Genomic DNA, 27,612 nt, shown 5'->3' on the forward strand with positions numbered 1-27,612 from the left:
TCGGCTGTATAGATGTTTCACCCTATTCCTTCTGGAATTAGACTATAACGTTGGTTAATTGGGGTATTTCGGAATATAACATATTGCCAAGTATATTATCGATTTATTTCATATTTTATCATATTTTTTGTTTCACATTTCCAGTACTTATAGCAACATCAGAATCTGGTTGATGTATATCACACTCTTCACAGTATGAAGACAACAACCATCATGTACATTCTATGCAGATCAGATCAATCCAGATCAATTCAGACCAAAGAATAATATACCAATATGAAATGCAAATCATTGCAGATACTGTTCTTTATTGAATCCTCCGGAAACTATTAATCTCGCACGGTTCATTTCTTGGTATCCACTTGTTCGCCCAACTCTACTTTCCCCCCCGTTTTTATTTCTCAGGAGTTCGTCCAGTTCCATCCAACTCCAGCCCCATCTGGTTTTCCATTCATCACCAACAATACTGTACGCGGGCTCTCTTCGTCCATGTTAATTCTCAATTCGCTTCATTGCTGCGTCTGCACGTTGCCGTCCCTTGTCCTCCCTTGCTGATCGGGATATGCAATGACCGTCTGAATTCCCCTTCCGAACCCGCAATTTGCGACCTGGTGGCTTCGCAAAGCCTGGCTTCCCCTCGTGTCCCGGCCATTTGGGCAAGAACCTAAGATAAAAACATATCCCACCAAACTCCCTAAAGGACAAAAGCGCCTTGGGCATTGATCGGTACGTGGCAATTCCCCACACCAAACATTGAGCCAGTTCCAAGCTAGAACTGGGCGGATCCCTTCTTTTAAGAAACCTTGCGAGGAACGCTGCTTCTCTCCTTCCCCCCCGCGACTTCAGATGAAACCTGCGTGCTCGAACTGACACTGAAGTCGCCAGTCGTGACAATGTCCCAACAGCGAGAAACCTATACGACCGGCTCCCCTCCTCGTACGCCCCCTTCCCAGACCGCAAAGTATCGTCCCAAACAAAAGTACCCGGCCCGGCCCTCGATCCGAGATACTTTCCCCGATGCCATGGACAATGCGCCACGGGTCAGCGAGTCTGGCGATGATCGCGACCCGCATGATCTATCGCTGTCACCCCAGCACGCTGCCCGTACCTCCATTGTAGACAATATGCTCCTTTCGCTTGATCAATTCGGTGCCCCTGATTCATCCGTCATGGACGACTACCGCTTGTTCAATTCCGCCATGGACGCCGAACCTCATGGCCGGTACCGAGGACATACCTTCTCTTCTTCAATGTCGTCCGATGCAGATTATGGTTACGATGATGGTAGCAGCCGCTATGCGACCATTACTGCCAAGGGCCGCCGAAGTAATAGCAGTTCCAACTACACATCAGTTCCAAGGCGGATGGGCAGTGGACGCAGTCGCGATGCAATAGGCCCCAGAAGTGGCGCAGGAACCATGCCGAGGGCGGCCGATACGAGGAAAGGAAGCAAGGGAAGCTCATCGACAGCGGACTTCACATATGGAATGCCCAGAGGCCGAGCAGACTCAGATGCTCTTGACCGACGCTCCGCTAGCTTTGACTGTGGCCCAAAGAAATACAACCCCTATGCTGAAGTCCCTATCGCTCAAGAATCGTATCTTTACGATGATGATGCAGCACCGACACCAAGCGTACCAGCTGGACCACGCAAATTCACTGACTACAGGACCCCGACGGGGCCTACGTCAAGGACACCGGTGGCATCCCGGCGAAACAGTGTGAAATCAGCCCAGGCCCCACAAGTCCGCAAAGCGCGCCCCGAAAACATCGGCACTGGAGTTCTCAAGCCACGAGACAATGACTTTGAATTCTCGGGCGAAACGGATCTAGATCCCCCCCCCCCATTTCGGCGACGCTGGATCCTCCGGCACCTAGCCCTACTATATCATACAACAAACCAGCTTTCCCCCCCGCCAGAACCGCCAGCAGTGACCACAACTACGACAATTACCACGAACAATACTATTCCGGCTCCAGCCCAAGGACGACCGGGATTTTTCCGACGTGTATTCGGCTCATCTAAGACCGCTCCTGCAGGTCCTGGAGATTCCCCAAGCTCCAACGTGAGTGATCTATCTTATCTCCAGGAAAATGAGCCCAAGGATTCGACCGGGACAACAGTCAATCTGAAAGGAAACAAATTGCAAACCCCGAGGAATCCTCCAGCTACGGCTTCAAGCCCAACCCCCAATCGGCAAGGAAATCAGCAGGTAGTAAACAAGAAGTCTTCGTTCTTTCGCCGGCGAAAGAAGTCTGTGACTGATAGTAACATTCCACCGCCGATCGTTCTACCTCAAAATATTGCACCTCATACGCTGGACACAATGAAGCCAGCACCCAGCCCAGTGAGCAGCTTGCGACAAGTCATGGACCCCTATCTTGCAGACGGCATACCAGGCAGACATGATGGCAAGGAGAACCGTGCAGGAAACCTGCAGGCGCAGAAACCTAGAGAGAGCGTGTCAGCTCCTGGGGGCAACGCGAAGAAGGTTAATACTCTCCAGCCTCCCAGCACCTCCCGCGGTCAGGATCGATCGGCGCTAGCAGAATGCAGCGGCATTGATGATCAATCTATACGAAGTGGGGATGTCGAGTCCACCGCATATGCAGATCCCCCCTTGCCGGAGAAGGGGCCAGCTAGTGCAGCCAACACGCTCTCACCGGTCGTAGAGCAATTTTCACGGACCATCAAAGTGACCACTACCAAAACTACAACTACCGTGGATGCCTCACAAGAAAGCTTAACTGGAACATCTAAGTTGGCTCTTCCGTCAGACAATAACGTGCCGGAGTCACCTGCTGTCTCAGAAGCTTCCCACTATCAAACTGCTTCCACCACACCAGTGATTGAGTCAGAAGAGCCAAAATCAGCTTTTGACGATACCGAGGATAAAATGGACGGACCAGGTGAGGCTGTTGAGGATGGGCCTACTGCATCGGATCGTGAACAAGCGCAGAAGCTTTTTGAGAGTCAAGATCAGGTGGTTGGCAGTGAACCTGCTGCCGCATGGCTTGGTGATCCGGATCGAGCCAGTGTCCGCGAGGCCTATATGCGACTTTTCAATTGGTCCAATCTCAATATTCTGGCTGCGCTGCGTGCTATGTGTGAACGGCTAGTGCTCAAGGGAGAAACCCAACAAGTTGATCGAGTGTTGGATGCCTTTTCCACTAGATGGTGTGATTGTAACCCTAGCCATGGCTTCAAGGCTACTGGTAAGTTTCTATCTTCCCTCAAGGGATATTAAAACACATCGACTAATTTCTTACATAGATGTCGTTCACACAATTTGCTATTCCATTCTTCTGTTAAATACCGATCTACATTTGGCCGACATCGACCAGAAAATGACCAAATCCCAATTCGTGCGAAACACTATGCCCACCATTCATCGAGTTGCTATGGATGCAGCGCCAGAAGGGTTCGACACACTGCGTCCTGTAAATCGCACTAAGACATCAGGCGCTGATTCATCACACTCCGCACCGTCGTCTGCTCGCTCTCCAACTTTCCCACCCGATGTTGCTCGTGGTTCCTTGGATATGGACAACGCAGGTCGAAGTACCACGGAGGCTAACCACGAGGCTGGGCCCTTGGTCAACAATCCGTTTAATGGAACAGTTAGAGCGTGGGAGCAACAAGTAGAGGCTGTTTTGAAAGACTTCTACACCTCTATTCAAAAGGAGAGGCTTCCACTTCATGGTGCTCAACCAGGACGGGAGGTGTCTCGCATGTCCTCAAATAACTTCCTGACCCCATCTACCAGCACACTTCGCCGAAGTCCCAGCACTATCAGCAAAAGTGGCTCAGATATCTTCCCTCGCGGCCGAACGGCCGATTCTCGTCACGGCACTGCAAGGTGGTCGTCAAAACCCCGTTCTCGAGCTGGAAGATTATACCCCTCATCCATGATGGGCTCAAGTCGAACCAGCTTGGACGATCAATCTTCTGTTTGGAGCCCTGCTGGATCAAGTACTTGGAGCAAGTACTCTTTGGGCAAATTCACGTCGGCATCTGTAGATTCATTTGGATCGGAATATCCACGCGGCGAATACCAGCAGTCCATCGGTTTTGCCAATGCTTTGAGCCAAGCCATCATCCGGGAAGATACCGCCTCTTCTTATAGCTACGAAGAATCTGAGCGAAATACCCCTCTCCTCGAAGATGACACTTTAGCCTTAGCTGGTGCTCCTTGGGCCAAGGAAGGCAGCGTGAAACACAAGCATCACCTGGATGCCGTAGACAAGCGCGCCAAAGACCGTAACTGGAATGACTGCTTTGCGGTCATCCAGCAGGGTTGGATGCGACTATTTTCATTCAACAACTCAACGAAATCCATGCGGCAAAAGGCCAAGCAGCGTGGGGGTGTTGTGGTTGGTGGAGGAAACTGGACAGAGAATGCAGAAGAGCTGTGGAAGTTCATGCTTCGTCAAACCATTGCCAGCGCTCTTCCACCTCCTGGGTATTCAAAATCCCGCCCTCACGTCTGGGCCTTGAGTCTGCCCACTGGAGCCGTCCACCTGTTTCAAGCTGGTACACCTGAAATCGTCCGTGAATTTGTTTCCACAGCCAACTACTGGAGTGCTCGTTTATCCAAGGAACCTCTTGTAGGTGGTATCAGCAACATCGAATATGGTTGGAGCGATGCCGTCATCAACAGTGCCCTGATCAATGGCGGGGAAGATCGATCGGACCGGTCACCACCACCATCCTCGGGCGCTCCTCGCCAGAGCATCCAGAGCTCGATCCGTAGCTCAATTGATCACCAAAGTGTGCGACCTAAGTTGCCTGCAGACCGAGTCCACATCAGTGACTGGAGCCCTCCCCAGCAGAGCATGGTGGCCTCACACCAGCCCGAAGAAGAACAATTGAAGTCGCTACAGGCTTATGTCAAGAATGTTGAAGATGACCTTCAAAGACATAATGAATTGCGTCCGGCTATGAACCTGGCTTTCTCACCACGACACCCCAACTCCGCCAAAGCCATGACTAATTGGGAACGGAAATCATCCTATCTCCTGCGGGAAATTGTTAAATTCCGAACCTACATCGATTCTCTTCGCAATGCCATCAACCAAAAACAGAAGATCTTCGCATCTTCGAACAACTTAAATACCCCACCGGCTGATGCCGAAATCCCCGATCCGATAGCAGAGCCTACTGTCTCGACCTAATTCGTCTGCAGCACGGTTCTGTACCTATTCTCCCAATCCTTCCCCCCTGTTACCTTTTCTTTCTTCTAAATGTCTTTGTCTCTTTTATCTGATTCCCCCCTCATCATCATGAGCCACTCGACTCCGATACACATTGTTGTAAATACCCTCCAGGTTGAGGGCTTTGGGCCTATACACACACATACATTCAAAAGCGATATGCCAACTTCTTCCACCTTATTCTTCTTTATCAATTTTTTTGGAGGCTGTACATCTTTCTTCTTGACTTCTTGGACCAATTTCTGGTATTCTTCTTACTGCTTGGACGTGGGTTGGACCACCTTCATCTTGATTTTAATGCTTGGGACTACGAAGCGACTGATGCTATGGATACCACGATGTGTTGTCTTTCTTTGTTTTGCTTTTTTGGGCGGGACTATAATCCCTATATTTATTACTTATGCTAGTCTTTGATCGTGAATATGATATGATATGAATGTGATCTATTGAATTTTGGAATGTATATGTGTCCAATGGTCTCTTTGACTACAGTATGTCCGTTCCATGGCAATAACACATCCACTGTTTGAGTCGTGCCTGCTTCTAAGGTTCTAGGGTTCCATAGGTCTCTTACTTTGTGCCTGAAAGGAGTTTTTTTTTTCTCTTTTTATACTTCAAATCTATAATTGTTATTTAGTCAAAGCGTTCTATCCAATCCTATTGCTGATTTGCCAATCGTGGTGGGTAAACGCACAGTGTGGTGGAGACACCCCCCAAAACAACCCGTCACCATGTCGACCAAAGCTCCAGTGACAACACCTCCGATCGTCATCCCAGGCCCGCCAACGGTGCGCATCCCCTCTAACGACTCTGGCACATTCCACACCCCAGAAGAGCTTCCACCCCTAGATGCCGATTTGGAAAGACTTGACTTCTTCATGGCCGAGGACGCGCGGGGGGTAAGCCCCCCGAATCCCGTCGACGATTCAACAGCTCAAAGCGGAATCCAAGACGCGCAAGAGATCACAACAATCCCCGCACCCACCACCACAGAAACCCGAGAAGAAATCGAGGCGCATGAAAATACGACAGGGACTGTATTGTCTGGTTTCGAAGATACCAGCGTTCTGCCTCCCCTGACTGATCGCGACGATAGCAGCTTGTTCCCCTTGTCGAGCGAAAATGGCGACCACGAACGAGGGAACAACCAGACCCTCATTGAAGAGCACGAGATGCGTCGCAAGTTGATGGATATGGAGTCGAGCTTTTTACCGGAACCGTCAACCATTGATGTCGCTGCGAATGGTCCCAGATCTGGCGTGGACGATACCTACTTGGTCGGCGTTGATGGTAGCTACGATCCTGATATGACACAGCAAACTGAATCCTCCCAGTTTTCTTTCATTCCACCTTCGGATACAAACCCGGACTATGGTCACTACCAGGATGAACATGATGATACTCAGGACCATGCTGAGGCTGAACCTGCGACAGCGGTGCGCGAAGAGCATGTGGGAAATGAAAGCACTCTTGACTCGCTCGCCTCGTCGCCCACCGCTGCTGCCATGCTTCGCAGCCTGAACCGCAACCCGTCTGCAGCGTCAGAAGATGCCCAAGATATCAGCCAATTTTCGCAGGACGACCGCGCTTTCAGATCTCAACTCTCACAAGCCGATGAATCGCAACTTACACCTTCCAAACTTCGAAAATCATCCCGAAGCCTCTCTCCGGCCCCATCAAGACTGTTCAGTGACAATAGCTTTAGTGGCGGGGGTAGTCGACGCAGTGGCAGCCGACCCAAGTACTTGACTAGTCGCCAATCTGCTAATCGTCTTTCACACTCTTCGATCACAAGCAACAACACAAACAATACGGATGGAACGAATAGCGACGCTACACTAGGAGCAGATTATGCACTTCAGTCTGGAGGGGCAGCGTCTGACAGCTGGGGCGGCCTGCAGCCAGGATCCCGAGGCCATATGACCCGCACAACCAGCCTAGGTAGCATGGCATCCGGTGTTTCGGGCTACAGTGAGGAGACTTCCATAGAGAGACGCAACGTGGGCGGACCGGTCGATGGAGGATTGCAAACTTTGCAAGAAGAGAGTTCACCACAGTCCTCGCGACATCAAGCTGGAAACGATGACGCATCTGCACCAACAACACCCAAAGCTAGGCCACAAGACAGACCTTTACCAAGTGATACAGCAATTGCGGAACGTATCAAGGGCATTCAGGTCCCCACCACTTTTGCACAACGATTTCGCGAAGATTATGGCAGTATGGGACCATCCCCTGACAAACGTGCTGGAGCTTCAACACCTGCCCTTGGTCGCAGCGGTCTTGGTCGGAACATGACTCTCAAAGAGCAAAGTAGCACCATTGACCGTCTTTCGAAGGAGAACTTCGATCTCAAAATGCGCATTCACTTCCTGAACGAGGCGCTGAACAAGCGATCCGAAGAAGGTATCAAGGAGATGATATCAGAGAACGTTGAACTCAAGTCCGACAAATTGAAAATCCAAAAGGATAATCAAGGCCTGAAGCGCAAGATTCGTGATCTTGAAAAACAATTGAAAGAACACCAGTCAGACAGGGAATCTATGCTTAATCATGATCCAGAAGGATCAGAAGATGGGGATAGAGAATCTGCGAATGAAACAGAGAATGTCTATCTACGGGAGCGAATTGAGACCTATGAGCTTGAAGTCGAACGTCTAAGATCTGAAAGTATTGCCCGTGAGGGTGAGAAACGACGTCTTGCCGAGATGGTCAAATCAATGAGCGAGAACCGAACAGGAGGGTCTGAAACTGGAGCAAGAGAAGAAAGGGTAAGAATCTATATCGTTTGCTACTACTAGCTGTGTAGTTCTTTGCTAATTCGTATCATGTATAGGATATGTGGAAGGATATGCTTGATGCAGAGACAGCCGCCCGTGAGCAGGCTGAAGAAGAGAACCGCAGACTTCGTGATGAATCTATTCGCCTTCGAAGTGAACTGTATACAACAACAAATACTCCTGCCAAATCAGCGCTCCGCGACAGAGGTGGCTCGACCGTTTCATACAACTCCGCTTCCGAGAGAGATGGAAACCGTGGCACTGCAATGAGCAGCTCCTATAGCACACTCCTAGTGGAGCTCGATCTCTTGAAACAAGAAAATGCAGAACTGAGGAAGGAGGTTAGCGCTCAAACATCAATGCTTACGTCTCGTAATCGGGAGAAGGAACGCCTTTACCAAGAGATCGAGGAGTTGAAGCTTGGGCATGGTCGCCAAGGTGGCCGTTCGGTGGCCGGTGACAGTATTTTCGACCGTTCAGCATCCCGATTGCAAGGAAGACCAGGATCCGAACCGAGCGACGGAGGTATATCACGTAGTGATATGGATCGTGAAGAATTAGAAGCCCGGAATGGACAACTTCGTGATCATGTGTCGACCCTCAAACTGGAGAACCAGGCAATTCGCGGTGAACTAGAGGATTACGTCCGAGAGTTGGAAGCTCTTGATCAAGCCTACCAGGCCGATGTGGATCAGGCAGAAGGAGAAATGCAAAGCCTGCAACAGGAGCGCGACCAAGCCCTTCACATGGCCGATGAGCGCGACGCTGCCTTCCAAGATCTTCGAGCGGAGGCACAAGAAGAACTAGATGCTCTTGGTGATGAGCTTGATCAGAAGATTGTTGAGTGTCAACGCATGAGCGAAGATTTGAGAAACCAAGACGAGAGCCTCAAGGTTCTACAAGCAGAGATGCGCTCAGCTAGTGAAGGTATCATTCGACTTGAAGAAGACGCGCAAAGTAACCTTGAGCGATACAAGGCTGTTCAGCAGGAGCTTGAGGAAACCCATGGCGAGATGGAATCGTTGGAGAAGAGCCTCTTTGAAGCCAATACGAAGGTACAGAGACTAACGGTTCAAATCGAGTCAAGTCAGAACGAAATCGCTTTCCTCCGAGAAGAACAGGATGGCGACAAAATTCGTATTGGCGACCTGGAATCCGAACTTAAAATGTACCAGATGTCTCTTTATAGCGAAAAAGATAAGTCCAGGGAGCTTGAGCAACGGTTGGCAGACGAACGACACCAGCGTGAGGTGGTCGGAAGCAAAGAGAAGCAAGAAGTCCAGCGGATCATGAATGAGCTGAACCGCGAGGCCTCGGCAGCCAAGGAGGAAGCTCGGAGATTGAAGAAAAGCTTATCGACTCAAGAGATCGAAACATCTACCTGGCGAGAACGCCTTATGGATCTTGAAAACAATCTTCGTGAGACGCTGGGAGATCTCAGTGGCAGTCGTTCCAGCATGATAACTAACATCATGAAGCTTCAAAAGGAGCTGGAGTCTACCGCCCTTGAGCTGGAGAGTGTGCGATCACAGCTCGATGAGAAGGAGTCTCTACTCCGGAATCGCGATGCTTTATTAGAAAGCCATGGGCTCGAGTCAAGAAAACTCTCTGAGCTTCTGGAGCGCGAGCGTCAAGCCCGCCGCGCCGACAAACAATCCTTTGAGCAGTCACTCAAATCTCACCAGCAAGCATCTCGCACTATCATTCAAAGCAATTCCCGTATAACAGAGCTGGAAAATGCTCGCAACCAGGATCGCAAGCGCTTCACATCTCTCGAGCAGCAGTTCAAGGACCAACTCAGCGAGCGTAATCTGATGTTCTTGACTATTTGGAAACGACTCTCGTCAATCTGTGGTCCTGACTGGGCTCACTCTAATAGTCTCATTAATGGGAACCTTCCAAGCCAGGAAGTTATCGGCAATATCCTATTTTGGCCAGGCTTCAGTCGCAATCTGATGCTCGCTATAAAGACTCTTGAGGCCGTGGTTGCACAATTCAAGGGCCGTATTAAGAGCGTGGAGGTCGATATGAACAAGCAATACCAAGCTCTTGAGCACTCCTTCGCTCAGCGTGTACGCAGACTTGATCGTGTGGAGGAAACTGTCAAGAATATGCGCGCTGGACGAAGCAGCCACTCGAGTTCGTCTTCAGAAGTATCTAAATTGCGCGGCGAAAACCGGTTATTGAAAGCCGAGATCAACTTGCTCCAGTCCAATCCGCGAGGTCAAGGAGCGGCCTCTTCAGCAGCGGCAGCAATCATGGCATCAGGACCAAGATCCCCATCCATCGGATCTAGTGCGGACGCAGAACGACAGTTGACTCGCCACAATTCTGGATCGCGCAGCAGTGAAAAACCACGTTCGGAGCGCGGTCTCACTCGCAGTTCATCGGGTATACCCCAGCCATCTTACGCGTCATCAAACAGCACGGTAGCCAATACCAATGCCTCTGGATCAATGCTATATCGAACGCACAGTGGACAGCAGAGTCACTGGCAAGGTGGGGATGAGAAGTGGATTCACCGACTGCATGAGCTTGAGAAACGATTAAAGGCTGAGCGAGAGGGTCGTCTACTCGACCGCAGTGGTGCACGAAAGCGTCTGGAAGAGCGTGATGCTGAGAACCAAAAACTTCGTGATCAGCTTAGCCGTGAGCGTGTCCGTCATGGCCCTTCAGGAGCCATTGAGGACGGACGACATCGACCCCAAACCTCGGACGAGAACCCTAGCTCAAGTGAGGGAGAGGGTCTCATTGTGGATATTGAGGTGTAAATGAAGATATACATTTGCCATGATGCAGTGACGTTTTGTGTACCATATACCCTTTTCTTCTTGTCTTTTCTTCATTTTAATCTGTCCTTGGCTCGGCTTTCTTGCACGTTACATTTATTACTGTACGTCATATGTCCGTGATGATCAAGGGATAATGATCACGATGGTGTTTGGCCGGGATTGGCGTTTTTTCTTCCACCTCTTTCTTGTTCTTATTATTTCTTATTGCATGAGGTATTCTTCTACTGTATTCTATTCCATCCACTATACATTTGAGACGAAAATTCTTTACTTTGGTTACAATGTTCCACAGTATAGCACAACCAAAACACTAGTTTATTTTAGATAGAAACTTTAAAGAAGAATCACCCCCACAGTCATACCTTTACTATGCACACCAATTTATGCATTTTAATCCCCAGAATCTTGGAAAGGGGCATCATTCAGGAGAAAGGTCCCGAATGGGGGTTATGCAGTTTGCACAATTATGCACGATATTCATAACCAACAGCAAATTATGCGGTATGGCCCCGGGGACACACATCGAAACAATGGACATAATTAATAGTCTATAATCCGTTAATCTAATGGTAGTAACATTCTGCCCCCTCAGTCCCTAAGCCCCTCCATTCTAAGATTTACCAAACTTCCCCAAGAAAGAAACTAGTGATCAATTGCCCCCTCCGTCCCACCAACTATGTGCGTATATCCATATATCCATTCGGAGTAAAAGCAACATTATATCCGCAACACCCACAATCAATACACCGCGGAGTATCCGCGGAACAAAGGTCGACGGCGCCAAACCAGCCACAAACAGGGGCCGCACATCATAACATAGCAAAATATCCCTCAGCACAGACGAGACGGGATTAAGCCAAGAAACAAACTTCAGGCTAACTATATACAGTCATCAGTCATCAGCAGCTATATCGTTCTAACCGTCTTCTTCTCCCCGCTAGCCGGGAGCCAGCAAGGTTATACGCCCGACAATAGCGCCACGAGACCACCTGGGCAGTTAACGTTGATATGATGCATATACTACATACAGTATGTACAGGAAAGTACTTCTGAGCTTCTGCACCTCGGCATAAAGTCGCCGGATAGTCACCGGGAACACGGCACGGACCCGGCACGTACAGGGTAACATACATATTACATATCTGGGAGCAGGATTAGAGTTGAATTTCCAGGCCTAACACAAATGGATCATTAATTGTAGTTAGTGGACGTACTAGTGATGGTCCATACAGCATAACGCGGGATAATTGAGTCACTTAAAGGATTTCCTGACGAGCTACTGTATAAGCTAGTTCAAGCTGTGGAAGCTTGGAAATCCCTACCTGTTCCAGCAAAATAGACAGAGACAGAGACAGCAGTGGATTGATCCGCATTGCCGAGTCTCAAACCCTGTTTAGTGAAAGGGTACGATCAGTGATCAGCTGCACAGACTATTCTGGAAGGGAAGGATGCTCCGCTGGGCGGGTCGGGGGTTCGGGTTCAGATTCAGGGATTTTGCGATTTTAGGAACAGATCCCAATGTAGCTATGGCTTTGGTGGGCACGAGAATTGATCGGGTCTGAGGTGCTACTGGGTCCACTGTATACAATTAGACCCTACATACAATTTATCTTGTAAAATCCTGTAAGGATTGTATGTACATGTACGGAACAGACAGCCTCGGGAAATGTATAGAGTTCTTGGTATGAATAATTTGAAAAAGAACTTGTGTTTTAACTGGTCTTACTCATGTATTTCTCTTTGACTATACGTGAACACTTGGCGCTTTGAAACTAAGTGCTTACAGAGAGAGCATTGTAGAGACACTGGGGTATTCTAGGGCTGACAGGTAGACTAGCCCTGTGAACAGGATTTATGGGGTTAACAAAACAGGATGTACTCTAATAAATTCATTTTCTTCTCCAAATGGCTGGTCGTAGCCAAAGATCAGATTAATCGCCGATTCGGCCCAATCCACTGATGCAAGCCGAGTCAAGAGCCGCGGATCGGCTCAACCACGCGGATAAAAAATGCCGGCTCGGGATCGCGGCCACGTTAGTTAAGGTACCGAACTGATAGAGTAATCAGCTTTTTTTTTTTTCTTCAGTGAGGGATCCACAATCTAGTGTTCTTGTGCGCTTCTAGAACGATTTCAAATTTCGCAAGCTCATGTACTGGACAGACACATGTCAATCAGAGTTTATATCCTGAGCTCGGCGGGTCCACACTCGGCTTGATTTCGGTGTTCACCTGGAAGTTGGCGTCATTGGACTCGGTAGGGCGTGCCTTGTTTATCTTGCTACCCAATCCTGGCAGTTGAGTAGACAAGGTTTATGTGTTTGAGTGATTTTTGAAGCGTTATGTTTTGTAGATGTACATAATGGATATTAGCTTATGTCTTCGATCTTGGTATGGATACGGCTACCCTAGTTGATGATCGTCATAGTAGAGTGATTATAGAATGGACCCATAGACTATCCTATTGACCTCCATAATCCATAAACGAACCCGTTATTCTGTATTGCACCTCTGCTGTACTGATGACCCACTATATGACACGAGTACATATCTGTATAGTACATATTCAAGTTTTGCAATACCGGTGGATTGATTCACCCGAGTTTGCACATCAATACGAGCCATTCATTACATAGGTAAGCGGATCAATCTCAGCCCCAATTCCGTTGAATTAAAGTTGGTCCGAACTTGACCCTTACATATACAGTGTAGAGAACACACATTAACATCTTGACGGGTTTAGGAACAAGCACATCCGAGACGGAGAGAACGGGGCTCCGAGCGCCGAAGAAATCACTCTACCCCGGACTTGGCCCACTGAGCGTTCCGGGTTGAAAGAGCTTCAAGGGGCTGTGTATGCACATACGCTCTATGGCATGGTATTGTTCTTGGCTGTATACATTATAACAATTATTACATCCTATATATGATCTCCTTTGGTTGTATTCCCCACTATTTACTCCGGAAATCAAAATTCCGGCCTGTATATCCCTCAACCATGTACATACACCCGTACTCGTATCCAGCAACAAACCCAGAACTGGCTTTAGCTTTTCCCTGTCACCCACTGACTAAAAGACAGTATTTTCTATCGGCGTGCTTAGCCCAAGGCAGCAACCCGGGGATTCGGCCTTTGACCGTCCTTGGGTCCTTGGGCAACGAACAACTCACGTAAGAAAAAGGAACAGAAACAGGAACCAACGACAAGGAACAAGAAAAGTGGAGCTCAAAAAGAGAGAGAAAAAATGGAAGGCCCCACAAGAGTACTTCCGCTGACTCAAGTGGAGAAAGAAAGAAGGATTATTGATCAAGAGAAGCAGAAAGAAGAACCCGACCGAAAGGAAAAACATAAGGGGAAAAAAAATAAAAAATACAGCGTTAAGGTAGATGGGATTGATTAGAAAACAAGAGACTAAAAGCGGGCGAAAACCAAAAGGAAAGTCTAAATGGCATGATCAGCTCGTATAGCTTACAGTTCTATATACAGGGCTTACTCCCGCAGGAGATAACATTAATTCCGCGCTGATTCAGTGGATTCGCTGTAGTTCGCGATCGAGTCGGCATCTTGCTCCGGCGTTGCAGTAGTACCTGTCAACCAAGGAATTTAAACGAAAATTATGAAAATTATGAAGCTATACGGCCGTGTGAAGATTTCAAAGAAGAGAAAGTAATAAATTGAAAAAAAAAAGAAGAATTCCACCATTAGAATAGAACGCCATGAATAGACCGTTTTAACCCAACTCCAAAGAACCACCGAGCCCAACACTGTACAATGAATTAGGATCCCAATTGCTCCTGATTCCACCAAAAAAGTCCGGGGGATAATAGCCCTTTATAAAGAAGTAGACAAGTACTTCGATAAGAAAAAAGAAAGAAGAACATGTATAAAATACATGCATCACGTCATACGGCGTTAAAAAAGAAAGTATAAGAACGAATAGTCGAAGAATCGAAAGAATAGAGTCCAAACATCTTAGATCGATGTAATCTCTGTTGGATTCGGATTGAGGAACTGGTTGAAATCCTCATAATCGGTAGACGAGACACAATTCATCTGTCGGTTGAACATTGGCGACGACATCTGTTCATCAAATGACATATTCGAGTAATCCGCCGTAGTCATCATGTCCATATCATCGAATGGACCAAATCCATTAGGCGCCCATTGCTGTGAACCCCCTTGAAGTGCGAGTGGGTTAACAACGCCGCCCTGCATAGGCAATGCATATTGCGGCGTAACAGACATAGCGGTATCCTCTTGCTTGATCTGGACTCGATTGACGGGACTTTGGTGATAAGCCGGTGGAGTAGGAGGCATAGTCTGCGATTGAGAGAAAGCATCGGACGAGAAACGAGAACGGGCGACCGGGGAGTGTGGTTCAGAGCTGCCATCAGATGATTCCTGCCTTTGCATGCCGTGTCGCCATAGACCTTGTTGCATGGTTTCGGGGTTTTCTTCGAAGTGTTCGCCCTTGCTGTGGTCGAGGGCACCCAGACGAGTGAGCAAATCGTGCGTTAAAGGATGACCATTTGGTTCGGGTTTCAAACGGTCGCCGGGCCAGCCTTCGCCTTCGGTGGAGCGACGGTAAAGTTCTTGGATACCATGGACCAGCCAGGCTTGTTGCTGTTCGAGCATCTCAACATATCTGTATAGAAGCGGGTAGAGATTAGTGGTTTGTCACTTTGGATGATATATGGTATGATAGTGCTAGCTCACCCCTTGGGGTACACTTTATCTTGGGCCTTCTTTCGTTCCCCGAAGACGCAGATCGCATTATCGGCTCGACAGCGCGAACATGGGCTTGCTCCGTCACACTTGGTCGAGTCAGTTTGTCTGAATTTGAAGATCTGCGCTCTCCAGACGGAGATTGGGTCTTATTTAATATAAGGTTATTGTATGACATACCTTGGATTTTTTCAAACGACAGCGATCGCAAGCTTTACATACGCGCTTTCGCACATTATCGGAGTGCGAATGATCGGAATTTGGTGTTGATTGACGTGCTGCCATCTTGTGTGTGTGTATGTAGGTGTTGGTGGTGATATAGATGTCTAGTATATAGAAGAGATCTATATAATGATGACAGCGGAGTCGCAAGAAGATAGAAAATCTCGTAGAATCGAAAGCGAGGCCAGGATCCAGATGATAAAAAGGGAAGAAAAAGTGTGGACGAGTGGAAGTTTCTTTTGGAGCTATACTTCCTGATCCGGAGTAATCGACGTCAACCAGTCAATGATCTAATGGCGATGTCGAAGCAGAGGTACCATCCAACCAGATCAATTGACTTTGACACAACAGGTAGGTTTTAACTGGTTTCACGGAATTTAAAGTGTCATATACCAGTCATTCGAATTTCAATAAAGAGGGGAAAAGATAGAGGATTCACAAAGGAGGGGGGGAAGGGGGCCCTTTTTTAGACGTTTGAGGATTTGGGTATGGGATTCTTTTTATGATCGGATTTCAAAAAGAATAAAAAAAGGAATTAAAAAATATTAAATAAGTATTTATTTTAATTATTAAAATAAAAATGAGTTGGAACCTCGAACAACAGTAATACACACTCCAATCTCTTGGAATCCCAAGCCACTTGGGGATCGAATCAGAATTGCAGTATGGGGTTCCCACTGTCTTGGGGATCACAAGGGCCGGTTTTTTCTTTTCCCTATTTTAAATTTTTTTTTTTCAATAAAATACTGGGATTAATTCATTAATTCAATTATTAGCAGAATGCTCCGTGCTAAGTGGAGTTAACAGGGAAACTCGGCATTTTGGCAGAGTTCGCTAGCACGGAGACGGAGCTCGGGGCTTCGGAGACATTTATTGCCAGGGCTGACGTATATATCCGGCTGGTACTTCCGTATGAATCATGATGAGTTTACTTGAAGTTTGCTGTAGTATTTTTCTTCTTTGGTGTGTTTTACTATGTCTTTAGGGGTTGGAATTGGGATCTGTTTCCACATGAAACCATTCTCCATGAAAGAAATCCTATGAAAATCTCAAAATCTCCAAATCCCCGATTTTCGACTTCCCGCGATCTCCAATTTGGTACTTGGATGGGGCTAAGTGCATAATAATGTAATGATATGTACACAAAGTGCACTCGGCAAGATCATGCCGATATAATGAGCAGAACCATGTATTACTGGGCCGGTGGATACCAATAACCGTTCCTGTCACGTTATTGAGGTATATATCCAATAGATAGAATTTTCATCGCGACTCTTCAAGAGATTAGCATGGCTCGAAATGAGCAGTAGGGATCTAAAACCACATCCTAATAGGATCATAGAGTGCAGGCAGGCAGTCTCGCACTTGTACAGAACAGGACGGACCTCGGAGTATGGACCTACATAAGTCCGAGACCGTTTGGTAACGGGGATACAGCGACTATGGAACCCGGTGTAATTTATGGTATTTTTTCCTTTTTTCACTTTTTCCCTCTTCGACTCGCGATTACAGATCAGAAATTAAGTGATTAAATAATAAGCATCTCTAATCTAGATTTCCAATCAAGTCTTACTCAAGGGAAATATTCCAACACGAAAACGAGGTCGTGATTCATGATTTCTCACCCCAGAATTTTCCCCTGGCCCAATAGTATGGTCCATGATCCATGCAACCCAAGTCCATGACGTGACCATATCTGGATTCGTTCCCCTCAACCAAATCGGGGTTTGAAGGTGTCTAGACTTCTCGAAAATGGAGAACAAACGTCCTCTATATTTGGCTGAGAGCTTACTATAAGACCTGGGTGAGGACGGTGGCGCCTGGACCATTTGGACATCAAGTTTGTGAACGAGATAGACTGGATTGGATGGGTAGTAGTCCACGGCCATAGTATATATACAGCGCCGTAACAAAAGTTCTCATAGTTAAAACTTATTTTGCCAAGCCTTAGTACTCGGGCGGTGACATCTTACCGCCTTTATCTATCTAAATAACGCGTTGATAGTTATTAGGCAGAATGGAGACTCTGGAGGTTTTAGACCGGCAGAATATTATGTAAGTTTATGAGAACATGTTACGCCACTGTAGTACTTAAGGGGCTACGTACATAGCCGTATGACCTTAGAACAGTAGGTGGTATAGAACGAGCAGATCAGGACCTGTGTAGGAGCTCGGCTTTGAGCTGAAAGGGCTGTAAAGTGGCTGATCAGTGCTACATGGAGCTATACAACACATCTCGAGTAAGCAGCGCTTCTGATCTACTTCAAGTTGAGATTGATAACCATTCTATTTCACTACATATATGTACTATACAGCGTCCGTACACAAGGATGTAAGGTGTACAGTATTGGCCCCATCTCTTTCATCTTGCTCTGCTGGGCACTCTGGGCACTGAAACACAGCACCCGTACGGCCTGATTATTGAGACTCGCATGAATGCCAACAAGATGCGCTTAACAACAAACTTGAAAATAACCCTGAATAGAGGCCCGCCTGCAGGCTCGGTTCGCGACAATGACCTCATTCGGAATCAATCAAGCTTTCTATCTGATGGAAACAGCTACAGAACAAGTCATGTTCAAGCATCTCTCACATACCCTGTACAGCCCTTGCTAGGCCCCGCACTAGTTGCCCGTTAGAGAGAGCCACCACACCCATGCACCATCAAACACCAAGAGGTACCTGGGTTCCCCAGGCACACTGCACCCCCTCCCCCCTGACCGTGGATACCTGTAGTTTCGGGTTACCTGCGCAAGTAATCCACCCCGGAGCTTCACTCCGGCCCCATTGGCCTAGCAGACATACTACTCAAAAGGAACTGACCTGTGACAGCCATGGGCTGATGATATCTTTTCCCCGCCCGCGCAATCCTTTTCCCCCAGGGGAATCCACACGCGCTAGGCTGGTGGCCCTAAGGTACATATGTACCTAGTATGTACAGATGGATGGAAGTTTACGATGCGCCCAATCAACAGGCAGCCATATTCCTCTCAACGAATGATCGATCAACCCGAGACTAATCCAAATCCGAACCGAGTAAGTATGTAAACGAGTACGACGGAAAGTATATAGCACTTGAGATCTAACTATAAATACAACAAATATAACAAATATATGAAAAAAGGGATATAAATAGAGAGTCGAAACAGTATTACCAAATGGGTCGTGCGTGCCAATGGTAGGTAGTGGGAAATGGGGTATACAAGTATACATATCAGCAAATCACAACGCCAAAAGTCATGATCTGGCCCCGGTGTTGACTAGTGGTTAGTATCAGCGACAACAATAACAGCACAATTGCCGTACTATACATCCCTTGGGATGGGAATCTTCCTCCTCTGGTTCCTCTGGTTCTTCCTCTTCGATCTTCTTCTCATTATACGACGGATTGTCTGTTGTGGCTGAAGCTCGGGATTTCCCAAATCCGAAAAGTCGACTGCGCCGCGATCGTGTCTGTCGGTTCGTAATAAGGTCCGAGCTAGTCTGGGGCAGGGCTGTGGTATGCACAGATTGCCCAGCCCGAGATGGGGGCCGGCCTAGTGTGTTGGTCTGCGGTTGAGAGTGGACTCGGCGTGCTTCCACGACGCGACGGACCAAATCTAGTAATCTGTTCGTCAGTTGCTGCAAGCCCAAGGGGGTTGTGTACTATTATTATCGATCTCTTCGCATTTTCCTTCCTTTCCAACATTATTTCGTCTCTAAACTTTGTATGAGGGGAAGATAGAAAAGGAAAAAAGAGAAGGAATTGAGGGTTCGGGCCCCCCCAATACCTATTCTGTCAACACATACGCGCAAATGTTTCCTCGATATTGACCATCTCCCGTGCACTGGTCTCCATAAATCCGCAGCCATGTTGGCGGGCATATTCCAGCCCCTCGCGGGAAGTGACAGCACGTCCATCTTTCAGGTCGCACTTATTGCCTGCCACAATCTTGACTGGGGGAGGCATACCGACGCCCGGTCCAGCCTGGGCGCCCAGTTCTTTGCGTAATCGTTCGTTATCCTCGATGCGCTGTTCGGCCTCCATATTGATCATTTCCATGAAGTGGTTGAGTGTCTCCAGACTTGCGGGGTTCGTTATATCGTAGACGAGTAGAAAGGCATCAGACTTGAGAGTGGAAGCAGTCCATAGCCCCCGATATTCCTCTTGGCCCGCTGTATCGGTGATGGACAGGAAATAAGGGAGGCCGTCCACGGTGCGGGTGACGGAGTACGAGTCCTCTACAACGGGACGCATTAGTTACCGGTCGCGATTGAGGAAAACAAAGAACAGTCATACCGATCGTTGGGTCATATCTATGAATTGATTTGAAAAAAACAGGTTAGCGACCGATAGAATATGGATGTTGATTGATATGCTGGATCGGGGATGTGCATAATTCCAGGGGGAGGGGATTGTTTACTCGTGAATCCATTGACTACGAACCAGTCGTAAAGTAATGGACGATTTACCTATTCCCCGATCTGATCAGATCTCGATCTCAACACAATACCAAGGCAATGGCACCGAATCACGATGGACATTGAATCCCAGGAGAACAAAGAAGGTTGTATAAAAACGTACCACATCCGCCGTCGCCGCAGATGGTGATTGAGATCTTGTCTGCCATCTCGCGTGGGCCGACCACGATTGATGCTGCGCACCTCGAGGCCGGCACGACAAACGACAATTAGGACGCAGTAACGCAGTAACGCACCAAACACACGAAATGAGGGGTTCGTAATTTAATGCAGGGATGGGGGATCAAGCGAGAGGGACGTGTATACCGTACGGGATACGGGGTAAATAAGAGGGAGAGAGAGGAAGATGGAGAGATGGAGGAAAAGGGAGAGAAAACAAGTATTAGGGGAATCAGGGACTATATCATAACCACCACAACTGAATCTTTCCTTTGTTATTATAGTCTTGTAGTTTATAATAGTTTCTTCTCTTTGAATTCGAATGCTAGTACTTCTTTTGCCTCCTTACTGAGACAATTAACTTCTGTGAGTTTCTGTAAGTTCCTGTAAGAGGATTCAATGTGATAGATCAACTCGGTATGCAGATTACCATAATTACCATACGCGAATCAGTCTCAGACAGCAGGAAATGAATTCCAGAAGGATGCAGGATGGAAATAGTAATACCTGTAATATTGTAATATTGGATAGATAAAAAAGAGTCGATTCTTAGCGATATAAGACGCAAAAATAGACAGAAAGAAGAGAGAAAGAGAAGTTTCAGGATCATCTACAGGTTATCTACAGGTCATATTCATCTTTATCTCACAGTATGACAGTTACCCCATAATATATACATAGTAAACTTCCGAAATGCTAATATTACTGCCTTTCGCCATATAAAGACTGTGATTCGTTCCAATAGCTCCACAATGACGGGCTCTGGTACTTTTGAGGAAAGAAAAAAAAAACAATCAAATCCATCGTTGTTCGCTGTTCGCCATTCTGCTTCTTGTTCATTTCGATTCTCCTGATTTTCTTGTTCCCCCCAGTTATCTATCTTCTTACTATCAATCTGTTAACTCCACCTTTGATACCCTTGATACCCTTGATACTCTGGATACTCTAAATTCCCTCCCCATATATTGAAAATCTGGATTATTGAATAAACGTCTGGAGTGGAGTCCCCGCTGTCTAACGTGACTGGATTCCATCCCGCTGGTCCCTCTTTCCCGGCAGTTTGGAACTCTGTCCGGGCGTTTGCGTTGTTAGACCCCACGCAAGGCCGAGGCCTCATATTTTCCTTGTTCTCTTTTCTATCTCATCCTGCTTTCCGGGGTGAATGGGCCATGGCCGATATGAATGATTTCTCGCTAGACTTCTCTAACCCGTCGCGCGATGATGATGTTCAACATGGCGGGGTCTCGTTGCCACCATCCCTGTCGCAAGACCCCTTGATGAGCTTCCCCAATGTGGGGAATTATGGCTTCGATCCCCTCATGTCGTCTCAGGGTACTGGACTGTCGATGCACAACTTCGATCGTCATCCAGCACAGAACGGGGAGTTGGAGAATCGCCTTGACAATGTCATGCTCGCCGCTCCTTATGATCCGACGACCAACCTGCCCATGAGCCTGGAGCCGGCCAATGACTTCCCTTACGCCCCGGCATCCTACCCTACGACCTCCATGGGACTCACGCCGATGGATCAATCCCAACTGCATCCATCATTTTCGCCCTACCAATCCTTGCCACCCCAGGCCCAATACATGCAACCACAACCACAACCACAACCGCAGCCACAACCGCAGCAGCAGCAGCAGCAGCAACCACAGTCTCGCCATGTCCCTCCCCCACGCCAGGGGCCTTTCAATACTAGCTCCAACTCTACTACGGCAAGCTTCGAGGACTCGGACTTCTCTCGAACAAGCGACCAACCTCAGATTCGTGGACCTCGAGTGATTCAAGAGCGCGCCCGCCCACGCCAGCCACCCTATGCGCCGTCTACATATCGACCCCAGCCGGTCGCAATCCAACCAAAGAGACCAGCCATGGCCAAACGTAAGTGATGACAACATCCCGGCACATGCTTTTTGTCCCCTTGGCCTGGATTGACATGAATATTTGAAACCAACAGGTAACTCCCCTGGACTGACTACTCTCGATGCTGCCAAGTCAGAGCACACCGGTATCTACTCTACTAGTGGATTTGACGTTCTTGGAGTTTTGGTGAGTAAGCCACTCTACTCTCCGGTGACTACTGTTCAGAGATACTAATGATCAATAGAGTCGAGTCGCTGTCCGCCCAAATCCCAAGATCAACATCGGTGCTGTTGATTTATCCTGTGCATTTGTACTCTGCGACGTCTTGCGGGAGGATCATCCCATTGTCTATGTGTCAGATGCCTTTGAACGCCTCACTGGCTACACTAGAGATGAAATTGTTGACCGAAACTGCCGTTTCCTCCAAGATCCAAATGGTGATCTGAAGGCGGGGATGAAGCGGACTTTCGTCGATGGTCAAACTGTCTTTCGTCTGCGTTCGACAATTCAGGAACGCAATGAGATCCAGGCTAGTATTATCAACTACCGTAAGGGTGGACAGCCCTTCATGAATCTGATTACCATGATCCCCATCCAGTGGGATTCGGATGAGTATCGGTTCTATGTTGGATTTCAGGTCGATCTGGTTGAGAAGCCAGACGCCATCACCCGAAGGAACGCTGGTATGTTATAATACTTTCGTCCTCCATTTGTTGTAGCGTTTCACTAATTCCGCCTTTGTTTTTTCTTTAGATGGTACATACAGCATCAACTACCAACGGGATCAGCTACCCCAGTATATGGTGCCGCCGCCAGATATCTATCGCATGCGACCTGATCTGGTGACCAGATTTGGCCATGAAGAAGTGAGCAGCATTCTCAATGCCGTTGGTGTCTCAGGGTCCAATTTATCTCGCAACTATCTGGATCGCATCCTAGTTGAAAACACTGATGATGTGATCCATGTGTTGTCCTTCAACGGCGAGTTCTTATATCTATCCCCTTCATGTAAGAAGGTATTAGAGTACGATGCAATTGAGCTAGTGGGCAAGACACTATCGACCATCTGCCACCCAAGTGATATCGGATCTGTGATTCGTGATATGCGCGCAAGCACAACATCGGCTCCAATCAGTGTTGTGTACCGAATTCGCCAGAAATACAAAGGGTACATTTGGTTTGAAAGTCACGGTGCTTGGCACATTGATCCAAACCAAGGCCGTAAACATCTTGTAATGACCGGCCGCCCTCGACCTGTCTATTCCCTAAATCAAATTGCCGGCCTGGGTTCTTCGGCGGCGCTGGCAGAAAATGATGTCTGGGCCAAGGTCTCTTTATCAGGCGTCATATTGTTTGTCACCTCCAAGGTCAAACCTGTACTCGGACGGACCGTTGATGACCTGATTGGAAAAGGGTTACAAGAGCTCATGGAGCCCGAAGAGGGATCTGATTCTGTTTCGGTTGCACTTGAGAAAGCTTCCTCTGGTGCCACCCACGAGCCGGGCAAAAAGAACGAGTCACAGGAGCCACCATCCTTCCGGCACCAGATGCGACACAAAAAGGGCCACTCGCTTTCTGCTCACACGACTTTGTACGCGGGCGATTCTGTGTCAGGATTTCGGCCTTCGTTCCTTGTCGCGCAGATTCGATTTGCACGAGCATTTCCACCATCATCTACTGCTCAGGCTGCTGCCGACGATGATGCGATAGCTAATGTTCCCGGTTCAAGCAAGCAAACCACCCTTACCACTTCCGATTCTCTACCCCCTCGCCAATACGGGGCTCTTGGGCAACACATGCCCGATTTATCCAACTTAATCGGTCTAAACGGTTTACCTTCAGGAAACCGTGGATCACCATCCGACATCCCTGCCACTTTCTTCACCGAATTGAATCCCACCCGTGGGTCCAGCTGGCAAATAGAGTTGCGTGAACTAGAAAAACAAAATCGGACTTTGTCCGATGAGCTCCAGCGCCTACTCAATCGACGCAAGAAACGCAAGCGCAAGCAGAGTGCATTCTCCGTTGAGAAGTCATGCGGGATGTGCAGCACCAAAAATACACCAGAATGGCGACGTGGTCCGAGCGGGAATCGAGACCTATGTAATAGCTGTGGTTTACGGTGGGCAAAACAGATGCGTCTTCAGGCACAGGCTGGAGCTACATCATCAGCTCCTCAAGCGGTACCAACCACCGTGGCACAATAAATAGCCAGAACGAGCAACCAAGCGGGTTGGGATTTGGTGGATCATGTGGCATTCAATAGGTTTGACATTTATTAGCGGGTTTTTACATTGGATCTATACCCCCTCCTTCGTTTAAGGCCAGTCCTCGCCTTCTCTGTTCGTTCATATTCATGCTCTTGCTTCTGCACATAATTATAGTTTTTTTCTTCTCGGTTCTCAGATTGCATTTGTCTTGTTTATTCGAGCTTATGTCGTTTATATCAAGCATATCCCAGAGCAGTACCAACACTGTCTACAAGGCTCGGCCGTGGCATTTGATTTTAACACATTGATTAAGATCAGAGATAAGAAGAGTGTATGTTCAGTGATATAGTACAAATAGGGATATATCAACTCCAGTGCAATAATGTAATGTACAATACCAAGCCCGAAACATCCAATCTATGCCAGAGATCCAGATGCTTCCAAGCATCTAATGATCTAATGAATGATAATACTACATAATCTAAACCGTCTTCGTCTTTAAAGACTTCTCCTGCTTCCCCCTAAGCTCCAACCATCTCATCAACCATTCCCTCCTCGCAACATCAGCCTTGCTCTCCGAAGGGTACCCAACAGCAACATCACTCGCACCACGCTCATCCAACGCAAACATAACCTCATTAGGACTCAACTCCTTCACACCCCCACCATTCCGAATCAAAGCATCATCAACAGCCAAATACTCCAAATACCTATTCAAACGCGGCCGATAAACAGGACCAGTCAAAAGCGCCCCCGCAAAGCGATCATGTCTCTTCACAAGTCCCAAAACCGCACAGGCAGACAACACGCCCTTAGAATCAGCAGCACGCACCCAATCAGGATGCGAAATACGAAGCAAAGTCTCTAGTTCATTTCCTTGTACTGATGTACCGAGTGCCTGCAAGGCTAGTGTTTTCCTCTTCGAAGCAGCGTTTCGCTCATCGTGAACCTGGCTCGGAATCCGACATGTAGCGGGTGTGATTGTGGAGCCAAAGATAGGGATGAGCAATGGTGTGAATTCGCCACAGACGATCAGGACCATGAAAAAGGGTATCAAACGACGAACATCTCGAGCAGAGCGACGGACAAGTTGGAATTGGCCTCGGCCGATATGCTTATCGGCGATTGTAGATGGTGAACTGGGGATATAAGATGGGAGCCCGAGTTCTTTTCGAAGCGGTAAAGCAGCGCGATAATTGTAGAATGAGTTTTTAAGACCCGTTTTATAAAAAGCGAGAAATGCCTTGCCGATAGCGAGGTAATGTGTGAGTTTTGAAAGGGTTGGTGTCGATGGAGGAAGTGGTGGCGGGCGCGCTAGGTCTGCGGGAAAAGTACTTGTTGGGGCGTTTATTTCGTGAGGCCCTGGTGTGTCAACCTTTGTAGCTGTGCCTGTAACTGTGGGTGTTGTGGTTTTGGATTGGCCATGGTCTTTCTTGGTGTTTGTTGGTGATTGAGAAGGGGGTCGGTTTGATTTGAGGGCTGCGGAGGTTGAGAAGAGTTGGATTGATGGATTGAGGATTAGGTGGTGTTTTTGAGATTTGAGGGAAAATCGGAGGACATGTTGTCCTCGGGAAAGAGACAGCATGTCTAATTGTGGGAGATGGAGGAGAGAGAAGGTCGAGGTTATGAAAGTGGCTTATGTTGCGGCGCGGAGATAAAACGCATGGGATGAATATTACGGACACCTGAAATCTTAGGCATAAATATAAGCCGAGGTTCCATCTGGACTTTATACCCCAATCTTATAATTTATTTAAGCTTGAAATAAGACGAGTGGAAACAAATGATAGAATAAGAATATTCATTCCTTAATCAACATATATACAAACACTCCATGAAACTAAACTACAGCTCAACCTGCACGGCCACAATAGCTTCCGACAAGAAGCCAGTAACAAATAACCAAGCCAATTTCTTGCCATCCACTGGCTCCACAGGGACCAGAACAGCCGCACTTCCTGTACGAAGAATGGTCCCATCATCTTCAAAAAGCAATTTCTTTTCCCACTCATCTGAGCCTGCCTTTGGTCGAGTATACCAGACCTGCACCGGGTCAATGCCTTTAGGATCCGAACCGGTCCAGAGCAATTTAATATGCTGTGAGATACCAGCCACCACAAATCCACTTGCATCATCAGATTCAGTCCGATAAGGATCCAAATAATAGCTCGGGTTATCAGTAACAGTATTGAAGGGGATAGTAGTATGCACGGAGAGAGTATTGTTGGCCACGTGCCGCTCAGCAAGATAGAGCTCTCCACCTTGAGCACTGGAGATGACAACTTCTGTACTGGTACGACCATGACCAAGGCCATTATTATTCCAGAGACCCTGATGAGCGACTGAGGCATTGAAGCCCTTGGTAGCGTCCTTCGATTTCAAGTCTGTCACTTGAACATGGATGATTGACGACCATTTAGCGCGGGGCCAGAGATCCTCAAGGAATCGGAGCCAGCCACTAGGATGTAAATGATCATTCGTCACGAAGAATGAACTAGGAGTGGTAGCAACGATATCATTCGGGGTTTTGATAATTGGGTGGCGAACCGACCGAACATGTTGCACAGTGTCCGATTCCAAGACATGATGGAAGACTTCAATTTGAGATCGGCCCTGGAGTGTGTTTTTGGCGGGCTCGGCCACCTCGAAATATTCAGGGTTGGGTAAGTGGTTGACTGCAAAGATATAGACCGCATCCTCTTGCGAAGGATCCTCGATAACGTCGATTCCATGGGTTACGAATGAGCCCTTGAAGTTCTCAAAGGCCAGCCTTCTGGACTTGAAAGTCTTCCCAAATGGCAAAGTTTGTTAGAATCGGGTCATTGTTGGGGGGTTATGAGCTTGAATCCAACGTACCTTGGGGTCAATGACATGAAATGATCCACGAGCTGGCGAATGGGGAATTAAATGACCCAGACCAGGGAACCATTTAAACCGAGTATCGATGGTGTCTTCACACGCAGTGAAAATCAAGTTTGCCGGACGGTAGTGGTGCACATCCTCGCAATGGATGGTGTCTTCAATGCGAATAGGGCCCTGGCCTTCGCCGAAGATCGTTTGCTTCGGGGTCAAAAATACACCGCCAATTCGAATTTGGTGCCAGAGTGTAGGAACCCAAAATGCTACCAGGCCTACGATAAGGCCTAGCCCGAATGACGAGCGCAGGAATCCCATGGCAGGACGGGGGA

At 47.8% G+C, this 27,612-nt stretch overlaps 7 protein-coding genes across 7 annotated transcripts; 3 read left to right on the forward strand and 4 right to left on the reverse strand.

Annotated features, from left to right (window-relative positions):
- Window positions 1-893: 893 nt before the first annotated feature.
- N7478_001527 (Sec7 domain protein) lies at window positions 894-5,175 on the forward strand (the record flags this gene model as incomplete). Its single annotated transcript, XM_056917742.1, has 2 exons — window positions 894-3,216; window positions 3,275-5,175. 2 exons carry the CDS (start codon window positions 894-896, stop codon window positions 5,173-5,175), a joined length of 4,224 nt encoding a protein of 1,407 aa, XP_056783353.1.
- Window positions 5,176-5,945: 770 nt separating this feature from the next.
- Window positions 5,946-10,765, forward strand: N7478_001528 (putative anucleate primary sterigmata (ApsB); the record flags this gene model as incomplete). The annotated part of the gene is made up of 2 exons (XM_056917743.1): window positions 5,946-7,985; window positions 8,051-10,765. The coding sequence occupies 2 exons, from the start codon at window positions 5,946-5,948 to the stop codon at window positions 10,763-10,765; spliced, it is 4,755 nt and encodes a 1,584-aa protein (XP_056783354.1).
- A 3,991-nt stretch (window positions 10,766-14,756) lies between these two features.
- Window positions 14,757-15,794, reverse strand: N7478_001529 (Zn(II)2Cys6 transcription factor domain-containing protein; the record flags this gene model as incomplete). Its single annotated transcript, XM_056917744.1, has 3 exons — window positions 14,757-15,429; window positions 15,501-15,598; window positions 15,732-15,794. The coding sequence occupies 3 exons, from the start codon at window positions 15,792-15,794 to the stop codon at window positions 14,757-14,759; spliced, it is 834 nt and encodes a 277-aa protein (XP_056783355.1).
- A 3,210-nt stretch (window positions 15,795-19,004) lies between these two features.
- On the reverse strand, window positions 19,005-19,968 carry N7478_001530 (putative RAS small monomeric GTPase; the record flags this gene model as incomplete). The annotated part of the gene is made up of 2 exons (XM_056917745.1): window positions 19,005-19,330; window positions 19,521-19,968. 2 exons carry the CDS (start codon window positions 19,966-19,968, stop codon window positions 19,005-19,007), a joined length of 774 nt encoding a protein of 257 aa, XP_056783356.1.
- A 1,561-nt stretch (window positions 19,969-21,529) lies between these two features.
- lreA (uncharacterized protein) lies at window positions 21,530-24,421 on the forward strand (the record flags this gene model as incomplete). Its single annotated transcript, XM_056917746.1, has 4 exons — window positions 21,530-22,232; window positions 22,309-22,400; window positions 22,459-22,897; window positions 22,968-24,421. The coding sequence occupies 4 exons, from the start codon at window positions 21,530-21,532 to the stop codon at window positions 24,419-24,421; spliced, it is 2,688 nt and encodes an 895-aa protein (XP_056783357.1).
- Window positions 24,422-24,905: 484 nt separating this feature from the next.
- N7478_001532 (uncharacterized protein) lies at window positions 24,906-26,009 on the reverse strand (the record flags this gene model as incomplete). Its single annotated transcript, XM_056917747.1, has 1 exon — window positions 24,906-26,009. The coding sequence occupies one exon, from the start codon at window positions 26,007-26,009 to the stop codon at window positions 24,906-24,908; it is 1,104 nt and encodes a 367-aa protein (XP_056783358.1).
- A 260-nt stretch (window positions 26,010-26,269) lies between these two features.
- N7478_001533 (serum paraoxonase/arylesterase family protein) lies at window positions 26,270-27,598 on the reverse strand (the record flags this gene model as incomplete). Its single annotated transcript, XM_056917748.1, has 2 exons — window positions 26,270-27,211; window positions 27,281-27,598. 2 exons carry the CDS (start codon window positions 27,596-27,598, stop codon window positions 26,270-26,272), a joined length of 1,260 nt encoding a protein of 419 aa, XP_056783359.1.
- Between the last annotated feature and the right edge of the window lie 14 nt (window positions 27,599-27,612).

Source organism: Penicillium angulare (assembly GCF_028827245.1).
Source record: "Penicillium angulare strain IBT 27051 chromosome Unknown utg000002l_segment0_segment0, whole genome shotgun sequence".
Taxonomy (NCBI): Eukaryota; Fungi; Ascomycota; class Eurotiomycetes; order Eurotiales; family Aspergillaceae; genus Penicillium; species Penicillium angulare.